This window comes from Diadema setosum, chromosome 19 (assembly GCF_964275005.1).
Source record: "Diadema setosum chromosome 19, eeDiaSeto1, whole genome shotgun sequence".
NCBI classification, from domain to species: Eukaryota; Metazoa; Echinodermata; class Echinoidea; order Diadematoida; family Diadematidae; genus Diadema; species Diadema setosum.
In genome coordinates, this window is record NC_092703.1 from 15842035 (window position 1) to 15859738 (window position 17704).

Consider the following 17704-nt stretch of genomic DNA (forward strand, 5'->3'; position numbering starts at 1 on the left):
TAGTTTGAGATCAAGAGCCAGACCCTGCAAGTCCTGGGGAAGAGGTACCTTGTGCAGGATGTAACAAATATCTACTCTCACCCAGATGGATTTTACATAAATATCGGGGAGCCTGGAGAAGGGCTGTAAAGGGTAATGAAATGTCCCACCTCATGGAGGAGTGCAAAATAGACATCAAGAGGTGATGATGACACTAATGGTGGTGATGATAGTGATAATGATGATGATGGTGGTGGTGGTGGTGGTGGTGGTGGTGGTGGTGGTGATGGTGGTGATGGTGGTGGTGGTGATGGTGGTGATGATGATGGTGATGGTGGTGATGATGGTGATGATGATGGTGATGATGATTGTGATGAGGATGGTGATAGTCATGATGATGATTATTTTGATAATTATGATGATGATTGTGATGATGATCATCATCATCATAATGATGAAATGATGATGGTGATGATGATGGTGATAAGGAGGGTGCTGGTAATGATAATGATGATGATGACGATCATGGTACATGAAGCTGATGCCAGTACATGAGATGGTACTTACAGTCATTACATTATCCTCTACAGACATAAATGACCAACATACTGACCATGCCATGCAATGTCCAGGACAATCACTCCCCCACCAAAAAAAAAAAAAAAAAAAAAAATCGCCAGCAAAGGATATTTATAAAGACCATGGGTGCAGGGGAAAACCTCATTATCATTTGTGAATAAGAACTCACATTTCTCAAGTGAATACATATGCTTTAACATTCATACGTAATTGCCAGCAATGTACTTCGAATGAAGACAGTTGAATTTTTATAGATAAAGCTCTACAATGACAGAAATATACACTGATCCCAGCCCAAACTCACTTTGGGAATGGTCCTGATTAGTTAAAAAATGTGAGTTTATATTTTCTGTGCATGATGTATGCTTTTGGACATGTGAAAGTAGGGATGTGACTGTAAATGCAGAAATCACCTTGCCATTAATTTGTCAGCACTCTGCTGAGTAGGATGTCCCCAACCTGCTCTCAATGTCCCCGCAGATGGCGGATGCATCACTAATAACACAACTTTGTGTGGACAAAAATGCTGCAAACAAAAAATCTGCACATTTGTTGTTTTTGTTTCGACTTTCACACTGCCCATCACAATGCACTAGATACATAGAAATTTCCACACACCTCTGAATTTTCCTTGTGCAAGGTAATCATCTTTAATTTTCTTATCACTGCCAGACAGGAGAACAATATCAGATCATCAGGAGTGAAACTGATCTGCGTGTCTGCAAGTTTATAAATATAGTCTTGGGACACTGCATACTTTCTAGGGCCCTGCACAGTGAAGGTTTGTGGAACACCGCTCGAGTGATTTCACTTTCATCAGACACATTGGTTACTTGCAAGGTGCAAGGGTTATGAGACAACACACGAATGCCACAAGTCTTGAAAAATTTGCCTTTGCTTTCGACGTACACATGATCCAAGTGATGTCAGAGAAAATTTTTCCATCAGGAAGCCTAACTTTTCTCGCTTATTTTTTCTTTTTGATTTGCTGTTATCCGAAGCCCTCATCAAGACACAAAGTTGAACTTCCTTTTCATCTTCATCTGTTTTTGTTTCTGGTAGGCAGACAACCAGAGCTGCAAGCAGGGAATCACCAATGCTGTTTAGCGCATCTTCAATCAGCTTCTGTGTTGTCATGGCGATCAGCTCCTGAAAAGGACTAGGAGAGAAAGAGAGAGAGAGCATCTTGTGTTTTGTGACATGATCTGCAGCTTGTGCGTGAACATCCGGTGCCCCTTTCTTATTCTCAGACCGGAGGCATTAATTGCGTCAGTGCTGCCTCCTCCCCCTGGTCGTCATCTCCGCATATCCCACCGCCTTGTCTGATGCGACTTCGCTCGGTCCGTCTCCAAAACGTCCCCGCAATGGACAAGCGCCCTCCATCATACTTTGGCCGACATCTTGAGGTGTTCGAGGGCGGTGCGTAGGCGTCGCGAGTGCTTGGTGTCCATCACTCCGCATCGCCGAAGATCCTCCTCCTCCATGTCCATCAGAATGTCCAGCTCGTCCCACCCACCCCCAATGAAGGCATCCACGTACATAGGCATCCCGAGGAAGGTCAGCCACTCACGGACAGTTGACCCCCGACCTGCGTAGATTACGTGCTGAGCCTGGTGCGCCAGCGTGTCGCTCCGGAACTGGTGAAAGAAAAAGAAAGTGAAATTGTAGTTGTTTTTTTCTCTGTTTCTCTATACACAGCATTCAATATAACCGGAAATATGATATTATGTTGCAACAAAAGCAGCCTGTCCTCATCGGGTTAATACTATTGACTCTTTCAGAGTGTAAGAGAAGAAAGATTTTTAAAAATGAGACAGAGAGAGAGAGAGAGAAAGAGTACGAGGGAGGGAGACAAAGAGAGAGAGAGAGAGAGAGAGAGTTCAGAAAGAGATGAAACAGAGGGCATGTTTATCAACTCACATCACTTCTAGCATAGAATTAAGAAACAACTTTCAGAAAGATTTGATGATAAACGCAAAGCTGTTTCGAATAAGGGGTTAGAAAAACCTTTCTGAAACATGGAAAAAAGTGCAATCGCAAATGCACTTGGGCTAGAAACACTTTTCTGTGATGATCAACGTGAAGTAATTTTGAAACACATTTATAACTCTTACCTACCATGCCAACCACTGCCAACTACACATCTCTGCTCGTTGGGTCAAACTGTGTAATAGGGCTGTGCAGTGACAAGGACTCTCTCTTGACTCACAATAGAGATTATAAATGCAACAACTTGAGAAATGTGAACTGAAAGGTTTTTGCAAACGTGTTTTGATAGTGGGTGTTGAAACACGTTTCAAACATGGAAAAGTTGATAAACAGAGCAGCCAGAGAGAAAGGGAACTTACCCAACACCTTCCCTCGGTGATGAGTGCCTTGACCCTGAGTGCTTCCAGACACACAGCCACATCAGGGATCCTCATCTGTACCTCCTCTGCATACCTCTGGATCAGGGCTGCAGGAATACCACAGAAACCCATCTAGGGAACCAATGAAAGGAGAACATCAGATTAATGAAACCATTTAACCTACATAATGTTACATGATAAGTTCTTCTTTTAGATAATAATACTAATAATAAGGCCCATATAGTCTGTAATATCGTTATTTTTTATGTGCTTTACATACCATATGTAAATGAGTCTACAAAACACAAGTATACTACATGTAGATATTATAAAACAATATTTTTGTGGTATGAAATTTTCCTGAATTTGCCACTGGCATTCAAAGCACAAAGTGTAGACAAACATTATGTATGCACTTTAATTTTGCAATCTTGGCATTTGCAAAATTGCAAAATTCAAATGCACACTAAAATTTCTGTTTTTACAGCACTTAGTATGCATCATATATGCATACTACAACAACATTAGGTACTATTACAATGAACAATATCACTACATGTAATCTTACATAACATAAGTATTAAACAAATGAGTTGACGTGGTTTCTAGAAATATTCAGTGAGGAGGCTTGAATTGCTAAATGTGGAGAGGGAAATAGTTCCAGAGTTCTGGTGCCAGGGCACTGAAGGCATGTTCCCTGTGGTACTTTCATGTTAGCCCTAGGTTTGGCAAGGAGGAAATCATTTTGGGATCGTAGATTTCTTGAAGGAACATACCGTATGTCCCCCAAAAAATTACAACGGGAGCTCTGCAATGATATCTTTAAAAATAGTGAATCAATCTAAATACAAATTCAGGGAATGAAACTATAACTTATTGACCACATCTTACAGAAAACCCAATTTGATTTGCTTCAGTGGTCAAAGAGAAATGAGGAATTTCGTAGAGAATGTCAGGAATCTCTTCCCTCCAAGTTTTGTCTATTGTATTCACACACAAGAGCATCGAAGTGCTAAACTTGGAAGAATCATACTCATGACATGCTTTACAACAATCCACATTTCTCTGTGACCTTTTAACCAAATTGAATGGGGTTTTCTGCAAAAATAGAGCTAAAATGTTATATCTTAAGACCTTGAAGTAGCATTTACACAGATTAATCACATTGGGTGTTATCAGTGCGAAAATCTGATTGTAATTTTTTTGGGGGACATACTGTACAGGGCCACAAACGAACTTTGCTACTGCAAGGAAAATGTATGTATCATTTTCTTGATAAAAGGCATATTTCCAGTCTGAGCTTGTAAGTGATATCAGTGTGTGCACTTTACCAAGTGATTTGTAGGCCATTACATTTAAACTTTGCATAGCATGTGGATGACCTATAACTTTTGACCTCTTTCATTTCATACAGTACTTGACCACGTCAAAGATCTTACCCAAGAGTCATCCCAATTAAGTGGTGATGACATACTTGAAATCTATACCCCTTCATACCTTGTCTGAATACGGTTCTTCTTTGATGTCAATGCCATCCTGGATAAGCTTGGCTTCTAAGAGTTTTTCCAATGAGACACTGTGCATTCCCAGTGCAGCTTGAAATTTCCTAAGAGGCAGTGTAGGCGAGGCGTGCACGGGATCCCGCGAGACGGTGTCCTTGCGCAGATTGTGCCTCTTGTGGGGGGACACGCTGCGCGACTTACGGCGGCGACTGTTCAGGAGGAGCCCCGGGCACGAGTCTGTCTGGCCCACGGCACGGACCAGCTGGGGTGAAGGCACTACCCCGTTGACTGTGTTCGACCAGCCGTTAGAGCACGTCACACTGCTGTCCACTGAGGCACTCCGCTTCCACTGCACCCCAGACTCCATGGTGCTTGGGCAGGTGCCAAGCTGGTTCTGTTCGCCCCGCTGGGCATAGTTCACAAGGACCGGGCTGCTGGATCTCTGGGTGAGCTTGTGGATCTGGTGCTTGGGCGAGCACCGGTGCTGGCGCGTCATGTGCAGGCTGCGGTCCTCCATCCACGGGAACTCGTAGCAGTTTTCGAGAATCTGCGGCGGCATGGTGTGTGCCACCGTCACTGGCGTGGCGCCATTGTTGAACTGACTGTGCCGCGCCAGGAGGTCTACGGCTTTGACGTCTGTCCTGACCGGCTTCAAGGGCTTGTCTTTGGGAACTTCGCCGCCCCATGAACTCCACGGCTCCAACCCTGAATACTGGTCGCACATTCTAAGGTAGTGTCCATCAACTCCTGGTATAAGGATCCCAGAGATGTTGTTTGAGTTATTGCAGTTGGATCCAGGTGCTAGAACACCACTGACATCAGTGGAGGTGCTCTCTTCTTCCTCTGCGCAAAGACTTCCCAATCCCGACTCCCGCAGCATCTCCAGGCTGCTGATGCTGTTCTTGGCCTGCTTGCGGGCCGGAGACTGCGAGTTGTCTCCACAGAGTCCCGCCTCCGTGCTTGCATAGAATCCTGAATCTCTGGCTGCGATTCTCAGCTTTTGTATGCTGGTTGTAAGGTCACTTTCATCTACCCTGGGGCTCGGTGTTGGCAAGGGGGATTCCCCTGATGTGCTGGTGGGGGTTTCCCCTTCTTCGAGACCTGGAACTGAACAAGTCAAAACAGCAAGAGACAAGAGATTAACAAATGTGACAAAAAAGAGAATGCTGTGCAAGAAAAAGTCAATAACTTCTTGCATGACACATATTTGTACACAAGGGGAATTGGTATAAACCTATCGGCAGCATCCTGTAAAAAGTTAAGTTAAATTTACAAGCTGGGGTACTTTAACTTTCATGTGCAAACCCAAAACTTCAGGAAAGTTGAGAAATATTTCTAAAGTGAAGGCTATTCATGATGCTTCTAAAAAAAGAAAAAAGAAAAAAAAATCTAGGCTCTTCTACTGTAACAGTGCCTGTCAATATGCAAATAAATGCAAATGAGCTAGGGAATGACTGAGCCAAAAAAGTTCATCGGCAGACATTGGAATAAGTGGAGGAGAGAGGTTGGACAGATCACAAAGTTGGTCGACATCCAGTTCAAACCCTACCCTTGATTGGCTCCAGGAGAAGCTTAGCCACAGTCAGCAGCTTGACCCTGTGCTCCAAGTTGGTGATCTCCAGGTTGTCCAGGTCCTGTTCCCGCAGATTCTTGAACTTCTCCAGTGACGCCAAGTCGTGGGCGACGAAATCAGACAAGTATTTCTGGGGGAAAGATTTGCATGATTCAGTTAAAAAAGAAAAAAAAACACCTCTCAATTCTGCAATTCATACATGTCTATTACTGAAAGTAATTAACAGTCCTTTGAAACTGCATATGCCAGTTTTGTACAGTAAAAGAATGCAATGTTGTACATCACCTGTGCTGAAGCAAAACTACAGCTATCAAAGACACGTTGAGCTTCTTTTCACTGTAACTCTTGGGATGGCTTCTTCCTTTGACCATCAACATCCGCATTTCATGAAATCAGAAATGCGCACAAGTGCTGCATGGGCACTCTAACTGACAGAAGTACTACGATGTATATTCCTTTGATGAAGGTTATATGATGTACATACTATAATGTCCCAGAGTGCAGCATCACACAGCTTGAGATTTTTCTAAAAAATAGAGCATCTCTAGTGATATAACATATGAAATAATACTCTCCCTTTTTTCGATCATACCTCTGCAAATTTGCCTGTATAAACTATAACAGACGTGTACTGTCCTACTGCTTAAGGTAATACAACGTCCCCACCTCCAATCATTACTGTCTGTCGGCTGTTAAATTCCTCCAAACTTTACATGGTGGAGAATTCGTTCTGAATTCACGGCTTAATCATTGGGAGACTTGTTAGCTTCTGAATGTTGGATTCAACCTTCTGTATTTTTTTCATCATTAATGTGAACACATTCGTCTGCATCACAGCATTCAACCTTTGCATTGAGAGTGTGAACACGATGGGACGTGGTACTGTATAAGCTGCTATTTTCATGAGGGTTTAATTTTTGCAAATTTCACGAATCACAGTTGCAACACGCATTCAACAACACATGAAAATGTTACCGAGTGCTAGGATAATGGCGCATTAACAATAAGCCTCAGTGTCAATTCACAAAAGCAACATCTTGCGAAAATGTCTCTCACTTCCTAATTCGCTAAAATATCTGTTAAAGTGAAAATAACAGCTTATACAGTACACTGTGCCAATAAATATTTGTACATCTGCAATCAAAGTAATCTGATGATATGACTAGTTTGATCACAATTAATCAAGTCAAACGTCATAATAAACATTTTAAACTCAGCCCATCATCAGATAGAGCAAAATACCTTTCCAGTGATATCTCATTTGTTAAATAACAAAGAATATTCCGGAAGTTATGATTACAAATGTCTCATATTTTCTTTATGATTTCCTTGTTGTTATTGGTTTTTTTTTTTCAAGAGCAGGTTTAAACACAAATATCTGAAATTAGCACATATGCAGTTAATCCATTTTGTGATCAACCTCTTCATATATCATCTTCCCCTCCAGCACATACCTCGCACTCTATCCTCCGAAGGAGCTCCTCCACGCTCTGCAAGTGGAGGACGTAGGAGGCGCTGGTCTGGTGGGCCCCCAGGGGGAAGGTGTGGGCCCCTTCAAGGCCCGGCATCTCCTCCCGACTCAGCTCCTCCACGAAGGTGAACTTGAACTTGCCGCTCTTGTTCTGGCACACCCCTTCCCAGTAGCCCCCCGAGGGCTTGCGGGTGATGTAGATCAGGTCTCCCTTCTGTGGTAAAGATGGGTGGGCAAGAACGGAGTGGGAGTGGTTCAGCTTGTTTCAATAACATTTGACATATGAAATGAAAAATGATGTCCTTAATTGGATAAAACTGCAAATTGAGGGAATGAAATCATTCTGCACAACATCTCTCTGAACAGTTAATGAAATGTCAATGTTTTCAAGATGAGGGTTGGGTAGAGATTATGTATCATATATCTAATAGTCCTAATAGATATGATTCCGTATCATATTATAATGTGAATATAAAAAAAACCCAGCAAAATAAAAAGTAATTCTCTGAAAACATAGACAGGTTTATTTAATTGCTACCAGAAGCTGCCAACACCTTTGTAAAAGGGTATTAACACTCACAGGAAAAAAAAAACAGAAGGAAACAATGATAGTCATGTTTCATGATAAGTGATTATAACTAAGTAAAATCTTGAAAAGACAGAAAATGCAACTTAATAACAAACAGCAATCTCCTAAATCTTTGATCAGTGATATATCACACCAGCTTCACTTGTAATCAAAAGTATCTGAGTGTTTCTAATTTTCCTTGCAATTAAGAATGAAAATCTTCAAATGCGCAATGGCTCAGCACTCCACCATTTTTATAGGACTTGCTCACTGCCAGTCAAACTGCTGTATAGCTCCCTCTTTTGATTCTTCTGTTTCAGTGCCGGCAGAAGACAACACAGAATGACTTTCTAACTGATATACCTGACCAAACATATTACACATGTTAAAAGCAGAGAAATAAGCAAAATATTAGGAAATTGATTGCACCTGTGCATCAAAGTCTGTACTCTCTAGATATGTGTTTATCAAGCGATGTCTTTTACACTCTTTGTAGTTGCACATCTTTGAAAGATTAGTGTCGGTAAAATCATGAATCATGGCAAAACTGCTTGGGGGTCTGAAGAATACAGGTATATACCAAAATTAGAAACCGATGGTTGAGCAACTTTGTCAGTCTTTCCTGCTGACTGGCGACGCGAGTCGTATTTGTAATTCCTTACTGATAAAATGCAGCCAGTCTCTTTTCAATGATTTGAAACATGAAATTCTTCTCAGGTTAGATTCCATTTTATATAGCATGTAGTTGCTGCGCAATAATTGCCAGCATTGTCTCCCATATTTCACCTGGGACTGTGCAATCATTGGCAAGACCGGGAAAAACTTTGGCAAAAGAAACTCCTGCCATCTGGTCTCGCGTCTGATGATTACAAAGAAGAGTCAACATGACTCACAATTGACAAGAGAGGTTTCATCGGAGTGTGAGGGAAACGCCATTGTCTATACACAGTCTTTACACCCCACTCCCAACCCCCATTCTGCCCCTCCCCTACCCCCCCCCCCTTCCTTACTTCCTCCTGCTCAAATCACTGTTACCAGCCTGCAAGTACCGTCTGTTAACCCGTTGAAGACGAGTCCTGAATATACTCGGGCAGGGGTCTATGGGAAATGGGCGTTATAATAAAAATCACCTCATCCTCAACGGGTTAAAAATCAGCTTCAATGCAACATTTGCATAGACTGCACTCTGTTTAGCACGAAAGGGGGGGGGGGGGGAGTAACCATCTCTTTTTTCCCATATTTTCTCTGCCCACCCCCCCCCCCCCTTGACCCATTGAGGACGGACTGATTTTTGCCTTAACACATATTTTCCATGGGTTAAACTTCCTCACTCTGTATCCCCCCATCTCTATTTTTCTTTCTCTCTCATTCCTTTTATCTCTGAAGGTCTTTTTTTTTCGTACGGGGAGCCTTCTTGTTTCTGAGGAAGAAGACAATTCTTGTCATGATGAATAATATAACAGGCCAGCAAACATTCACACAGCAAACTAAGGGAGATTCTCAAGATCAATACAGGGAGATATAATTGTGTGCTATGTGTATTCAAAAGGGTAATGGCTAATCCCCGGATCAGGGAGACATAAAGGCATACTGTACAACCAGAAATTTTTACGTGCATTCTAATTTCACGAATTTCACGAGAGCCAAGATTCGCGGAATTAAAATGCACACAAAAGTCCTTGTCTATACTATATGCATTGAATGTCAATGGCAATTCACAAAAAAAAAATTTCATGACTAAAAAAGGCCATCAGCTCCAATTCATGAAAGTTGAATGCCGTGAATATTCCTTGCTTTACAGTATTGCTACTTTCAGGAGGTCCTCAGGAATGCAGGAAAAATGTGAACAATTTGTGCCCGTTTGAGTCATCGGCACAGAAAGGGATAAAACAAAACAAAACAAAACAAATAACACCAGTTTGTCTGCCTGCTATGTACTCAACTCATACCCCTTTACACCACTATTTATGCAGACAAGGTTACCTGTCTTTATACTTCGACAGGTGCTTCTGACCAGTGGCCCCAATGTCCAGACGTACACTCATCTTCTGCTAATCATGTGTATCCCTTTCAAATATGTCCCCCCACTGTTAAACACAAGGAGTATACTCAAGCAGGTGGTACTGTAAAAGAAATGTTTGCATGTATGAATCTTTCTCAAATTTCGGGAGGAGCCAGGATTCACGAAAGTAAAATGCATATATGAAAGTTTTTGTGTACACAACACGTTGAATGTCAGCTGCGATTAGCAAAAGTTTCGTGCTGCAAATATTTCTGGTTTGACAGAATTACATTAAGTGTAAACAAACACAAGTGATTCCCATTGCATTGTGGAATATCTTGTAAATGTGCAATAATCGAAGCTGCTTAACCCGTTGAGGATGGGCTGATTTTGCTACAACACATATTTCCCATAGACACCTGCCCGAGTTTACTCGGGACTCGTCCTCAACAGGAAAAAAGACTCAAATCAAGAGCCTAAATCAATGCCACATCTACTGAGTAATGGCATTTTATTCACGGTCATGATATTAATTACTCTAAGACATACAAAAAGTCATTTTTGTTATTGGAATAAAACCTACAGTGCAGAAGGACTCAAAGGGAAGACTGCAAAAGAATGAATTGCTTTCTAATGATTTGTTTTAAAGGGACAATCCCATATTGTATTTCAATAACTGTTAAGAAGATAACATGAGATCAGCTTTGTACTATAATACTTTGCACAAACACCAGTTTCCAGCAAATGAAGAATACCAAATAATGGTAAGGGCAAGACGAAGATGATTTTTGAATATCCATGACAAATAGACCAAAACAATCTCAAAAGTGATATGAAAGGGAGAGCTACAGCTTGATTTCCCTCCTAATATTGAACGCTAGCGTGACAAACAAATTTATGTGCACGGTTCCTCCCAATGGCAGAACAGGGTGCGTGTTAATCACTTTGAAATCCTGACCCATTGCTCATTTACTTTCCCTGTAATGACTCCATTGTTTCATGTCGGAAACCTTGACTTTAGATAGTGAGCTCTGTGTCGGAAGTACAGCATTAATTCCCAGTGTTCCCCATTCCCCTCCCCCCCCCCCCTCCTCCTCTCCCTGCAGAAAGAAAATGATTCAGGTTTCTTGGCTGACGATGCCGTAGAAAATCATTGAGAAATGGTGACAGGCTCATGGAAACTTCAACACAGGCTGTCAGATAAAGCCATGATGCATTAGGAGAAAAAAAAAGAGTGTGTTACAAAAATGTATCATTGTAACCTCTGGATATTTTCCAAGACATGTCTGATTCAGCAGTGCATTCCTATTTGCAGCAAAATACTCTCCCCCTCTAAATGGTCACATCATGATCTTTGCTATTCGCCATCAAATCAAAGTTGATATCAGAGTAACCGAGTCATTCAAGTATATCCAAACTGCATTCACCATAAATGATGTAGGGTTTGCAAAAGGAGAAGTTTTAACGTAGGTTATGGTTGAGTATATATTTACCACAGCTTTCTTTGCGATTCCTATAAAGGAAGTTATTTATTACAGATCAGCAATGGCTACATGGTGCATCTACACGAGACACAAGGTAAATCTACAATTCAAGTATTAATCACTGGTATGAAAGAAAATTTGCATTTTGTTGTTTTGCTTATTGTCCTTTTTGGGGCCCTATTCTTGTGTTGTCTTGTTTGTTTATTTGTGATTGTTTGTTTGTGTCTTTTTAAAGAAATGACCATACCTTGAAAGCCAAGGCTCCCGTGTCGTATGGACTGGGGATGTAGTCCGTCTTGGCCCGGGCCACCGAGCAGAAGAGGGTCGGCTTGAGCTGGACGGGGCTGTGTGACTGTTGCCGCCTTGTTGGGGGTCCTGAGCATGACGGCAAGAGGAAAAAGAGGAGGAGGAAGAGAAGGAGGAGGATGAACATAAGGGTGAAGATGAGGGTGAAGATGAGGAGGAAGATGAGGAGGAAGAAGAAAAGGAAGAAGAGGAGGATATGGAGGTGGAGGAGATGGATTAAAAAAAAGAGAGGATGAGGAATTGAAGAAGTGAGAAGGAAGCAGTGAGGATGAGGTTAGGTGAAGAGGAAAAGGCGAAAGATGAGGAGAGGAAGATGAGGAGGATGAGGAGGTGGTGGAGGTGGATAAAAAAGAGAAGATTAAGAAGTGAAGAAGTGAGCAGGAGACAGTGAGGATGAAGTGAGGACAAGGAGTAGGAGGAGAATGAAAAGAAGAAGAAGAAGAACAGGAGGGGGAGATGGAGGAGGAGGAGGAGGTGGAAATAGAAAGAGGCAGAGTAGAGAGAAGGATGGAGAAGATGGGATGGAGAGGAGATAGAACAGGGAGGAAGAGAGGATGAGGAAGACAAGAGGTCAGGAGGCAGTTGAGAGTAAGATGAGGACAGGGAAGAGGAGGAAGAAGATCGGAAGGAGGAAAGGAGGAAGATGAACAGGAGGAAGATGAACAAGAGGAAGAGGATAAAGAAGAAGAGATTGAGGAGGAGGAGAAGGAAAAGAAAAAGAGGCAGAGAGGAGATGAAAAGCAGGAGGAGAAAAAGAAGAAGAAGAAGGGATGGAGGAGGAGGAGGAGGCAAAACGGGAAGAGGAAGGGTGATTAATTTGATACAGTCAAAGATACAGACATAAGCAGCAAACAACTAGCAGGACATCATAACTACAAACACTTGAGGTATTCTAGCAGCCCATTGAGCCACTAATAACCCGTTGAGGACGGACCGATTTTGCTACAACACGCGTTTCCCATAGACACCTGCCCTCAGTATACTCGGGACTCGTCCTCAACGGGTTAAACCAAGCCCACTCTCAGTTTCTGATGACCCTGAGATAATGTGCTAAGTGGAGGAAAAGATTCACACATCTCACACAGTGATGGCATTCACACGTTTCCCACAGTGACATCATCTTCCTTCCACTTTCCTCCCACACCCCAAGCTGCCATCCTGGACAAAAAAAATTGAGAGTGTCCACTGATGACTCTAGGAATGACAACTTCTCCTCTTTCTCTTTCAGAAGTTAGTCACATAGGAACTGCACTTGCATGAGAAATGGGAATTCGAGATAATCCTCAATCCTTACTTTTCAGTATAACAAACCATCTTATGGAACCATAACGGCATTATATATACCAGGGCCCTGTTTAATGAAAAGTTATAATTGATTGTATACTTAATTTATATCATAAGTCTATGGCAGCCAGTGTGGTAAGGGAATTTACAATCAGTTTTATCTTTTGATAAAAGGGGCCTAGGTTTATATACATTATTCTCTGATAGTTTGTTCATCTTTGCTGGGGATGGGGGGGGGGGGGGGGGGGAGGGGGCTTACTTAATACTATGGGAAGTTTTATTACCTCAATGTGTGCTATGTGCTATGCCCTGAGCTGTAAACTGGTTCACTCTACACTTGACATGATCCCCTTTGGTTCACTCTCGCTCAAGGTTGGGCCCACTTTTAATGTGACATAACACAAACCGCACAATTTCGGCCAATCAGAGTCGAGGAATATTAATTCGATCGAGGTCTGTACAACACAAACCATGCCAGATGTCACCCTGTACATGGCCCTGGCACTGAGAGATATCAGGACATGACAATGTGCCTGAAATCAGTCAGCTGAGGTTCTTCTCACAGAGAGGGAGTAGAGGTTTTAATCATCATTTCAGTGTTAACTCTTTGCCTGCTTTGAGTGGTGATCGGCACAGAAAACCCCATAGTGTTGGTACACGATGTCAAAAAGTCCCTGGCATTGAAAGTGTTAGCACACACAATACACAATGAGCATAACACTGTGCAAGATATTCATCACATGAGCCCATGTACAATACATTCATGGTTATTCATGATAAAAACATTTGGTGGACGTGATAAAATTTTTTTTTGTTGAACAATTATTTCATGTTCAGGTGGATTACCGTCACAGAACACCATTTGTTTTACACGTTTGTGTTGATTCCATGGTATTGTTACAGGCTAACACATTGTCCATCAAACACCTTTGTGAAAACAGCAGGTTTTCAGATTAAAGGACAAGTTCACCTTCATAGACATGTGGGTTGAGTGAATGCAGCAATATTAGTAGAACACATCACTGAGAGTTTGAGGAAAATCGGACAATCTGTTCAACCAGTTATGAATTTTTGAAGTTTCTGCTCAGTCACGGCTGGATGAGAAGACTACTATAGCTTGTGATGTCACATGAGTACAATGATATAAAGAAAGTATAAAGAAAATTTGACATATTTTCACTTTGCAACTGATTGACAAATTGCCCTACATCGACATAAATGAGCACTGAATTGATCAGTGTTTTAGTAGTAACCATGATAAAAAAATCATGGGCGTTGAATATTTTCACTTTTCTCGCATAACAAAAGAACACTCGACTTCTCTCTTTCAGAAGGCAAAGGGAATGATATTACCACGTCCCTTAACATACAGTACGTCAGTAACAATTCGAAGAAATGTGCACTTTATTCAAAAAGTAAAGTTTTGTGAAATTCTCTTTTTATTTTCCTTATATCGTTCTACACATGTGACATCATACACTGTAGTAGTCTCCTCATCCAGCAGTGATTGCGCAGATACTTTAAAAATTCACAACTTTTGAACGGATTGTCAGATTTTCCTCAAATTTTCACTGATGTGTTCTACTAGTACTGTTGCATTCACTCAATCCACATGCAAATGATGGTGGACTTGTCCTTTAAGAATATTATGCTACAGACTGATGTACATGCTCCTACACAGGCAAACCACGGGGGGGGGGGGGGGGGGGGGGGGGGTCGTTCTTACCATCACTGCTGCTAAAGTCACTCCTCTCGCTAGTGGTGGAGCTCACTGTACTTCGACCAAGACTGCTGCCTGACTGTCGCTGCCTCGCTGCAGATTAGAATTAAAGGGGCAAAATGGAAATTTCAAAGTTATGAGTATTACATATTTCAATGTCCATTCTATTCAATGTGTACATACAACATGTACCTTTCTTAAAATGGTGGTACTGAAGAACGAAATGTTGTTTATTCTGCATAATCTACATTTTTACAACAACAAATAACTACAATACGTAAATTCCAAATGTTGGACATGCAAGTAAAGGCGACCACAGGACTCGAGAATGACAAAGCACTCCATTTCCATACATATTATACAATCACTATCAAACTTTACCATACATGTATCTCTTGCAAGTGACTATTCATAAGTCGCATGCATTGAAAACAATGACAGAAATGGACCATTTCCCAGAATCAGTGTATAGCATTTTTGAAGTTAGTCTGCAAGCACACAAAAATTGAGCATGGCACGGAATCTCTCTGCAACATTTCACGAACAGAACGCACAAGAAAACAAAAGTATGCTTTTTTTCAACAGAAAGTGGCAATGAAATATGAAAAAACATCAAAGAAATCATAAAACAATATTAGAAAGACAATGGTGTGGTTGCAACATACATATCATGTGAAAAACTAAGGACACAAAATCACATGAGAGAGCATTTCAGTGAGCGGCACCAAATATCATGCTAACCACAGATACGGCATACAGTCACGTTACACTGCCTACGAGGTAATGATCTTTACACCCACAGTGTCTTCCGAAAATAATCTAATCCAGATGACAGATGAGTTTCGTGGGACTTCTGTCCGTAATCCCGATTACTGCCTGATGATTCAAAGGCATGCCAGATTTCAAGGCACCACAGATGAGATATACAAAACTCATGGAAAGATTGACACTGCATTTCTACGTCTTTCTAGCTTGTGTTTGTGTACAATCAACAAAGCAAACCTTTTTTGTCTGGTGTCAAACAGGAATTGGAAAAACTGAAGTATGTGCGTTATTAAGAACACATTTCTCATAAGCATTTATAAAAAGGGTGACAACCTCAACTGCAGAGTTCTGAAATCACACCAAAGACATCCAGTATATCTGTCTCTGATGATTAATTATCATGGAATAAAAATGATTCGCAAAATGCATAACTAATCTGAAATGAAAAGCTAATTGACAGTGTCAACTGAGAGGATTGTATACTACAGGCAGGCAAAGATATTGTTATATACAAACAGAAAAAACTTCTTGATACTTTCTAACCAGCTATTCATGGGTGTAAGGAAAGGAATTGAATGCCTTGCCTACTTTTACATTGATATTCATGTTTTGCACGCATTCTTGGCAATCAGTAAAGTGCTATTAGTATATTCATCTTGTCACTACATGACACACACGTATACTATCATCACCAAATCAAAGCAATTGAGCAAAACAAAACTGCACTGACTATTAAGCATTCTGTAGCATTCACAACCATCACCAAACTACGGCAATTGAACAAAGCAAAGCTGTCTCTTCCAGCATTTACTTTGCATTCACTGGCAAAGATAAGAAAAAAAAATAATGGTATGCATATTTTTATTTGCAGATGAAATCATCACATATTGACATCAACATTTCCTAACAAAGAATATCTGTTTCTATATAAACTAGGAATGTGATAAGCAAGAACTGATTCCAGCGCATATCTAATCCCACGCTGAAGCCGAAGTACGGATGTACTTCCATGAAACACAAAGCAAGCAAAATCAACCAAGGCACAATGGCATGCAAGAACAAAGCGTTAGCGTTAGTCGAATCCGTGATCGTTCGCATGCCGATGTTTTTTATCCCCATGAGACGCGGAGATTTTTCGCTCGAAACATGCAACGGCGTGACCTGTTATTTCTTTTCCTTCGGGCCGCTCACCTCGTTGCTAGAGGAAGATCCATCGAAAGAAGATGAAGGGGAGGAGGCGGACCAGGACGCTCCCCCTCGGGAGGAGTACACCACCACGGGTGAGCGCGTGAACTTTCGCAGGAGGCGCGGGCTGCGGCTACTGATCATGACTTTCAGCGACTTCTTCGGGGTCTGTCTCCGTTTGAGGTAGGAGAACCCAAAAAAGGACATGATGGACGGCGTTAACTAAACAGTATGTCGTTGAAAGTTGAAGTTAGTCGTGCAGGTAAAGCAGACACCAAACTGTTCCTCTCAGTCTCAAAAGTTTTCTTTTTTATCCTTCCCTTCTCTTACTAATACCTTTTTGTTTGTCACCAACAATTTTCTGGAACTGAAGTTACGAGCCACCAAAAAAAAAAAAAAAATAATAATCAGTGCACAAAAGTGTCTTGTTGCAAACTAGATCTTGGAACTGTGGAGAGAAGTTTGTAATATGTTTTTGGATTAGTTGTACCATGTTAGATGACAGTTCCCATTAGTGCCACAGCTTTGAACATGGTTGGGGAAGCTGGTGGGGGGGGGGGGGGAGAGAATGTATGGGGAGGGTGGTAGGTGAGGTCACAGAGCTACACAATACTGGCACGGGAAGTCACCGGGCTAATGATGCCAATGGATCCAATTATGTAGGTGAAGCTCTGGTCCAGCCGCACAGACGATTCCTGCTCAGCAAAGTGGAGAATAATCCCGGCCAATGAGACTTGTCCATCAGTCCCAATCAGCATTCCAAAAAATTCACCGTAATCATTCCTGGCATGGTGCTTGAAAACATTCGACACGCACGAAACATGCAGTCGACAGGATGACGTATCCACAAATGCAGTTCTGTCTATGTGCCTCTTTTTATTGTTTTATCTCTTCTTGTTGTTTCCCCATGAGAAGACAACAAGCACAGTATATGAAGA

The 17704-nt window shown here is 41.7% G+C and overlaps 1 protein-coding gene across 1 annotated transcript in view; it reads right to left on the reverse strand.

Moving 5' to 3' along the window:
• Positions 1-1526: 1526 nt before the first annotated feature.
• The window catches only part of LOC140242918 (SAM and SH3 domain-containing protein 1-like), a 101249-nt gene continuing 85071 nt past the window's right edge, over positions 1527-17704 (reverse strand). Inside the window, 9 exon segments of the mRNA XM_072322665.1 lie at positions 1527-2195; positions 2907-3038; positions 4404-5509; positions 5958-6111; positions 7436-7666; positions 11754-11881; positions 14823-14894; positions 14897-14909; positions 16773-16934. Coding sequence (XP_072178766.1) covers positions 1941-2195; positions 2907-3038; positions 4404-5509; positions 5958-6111; positions 7436-7666; positions 11754-11881; positions 14823-14894; positions 14897-14909; positions 16773-16934 — 2253 coding nt within the window. The 3' untranslated portion in view covers positions 1527-1940.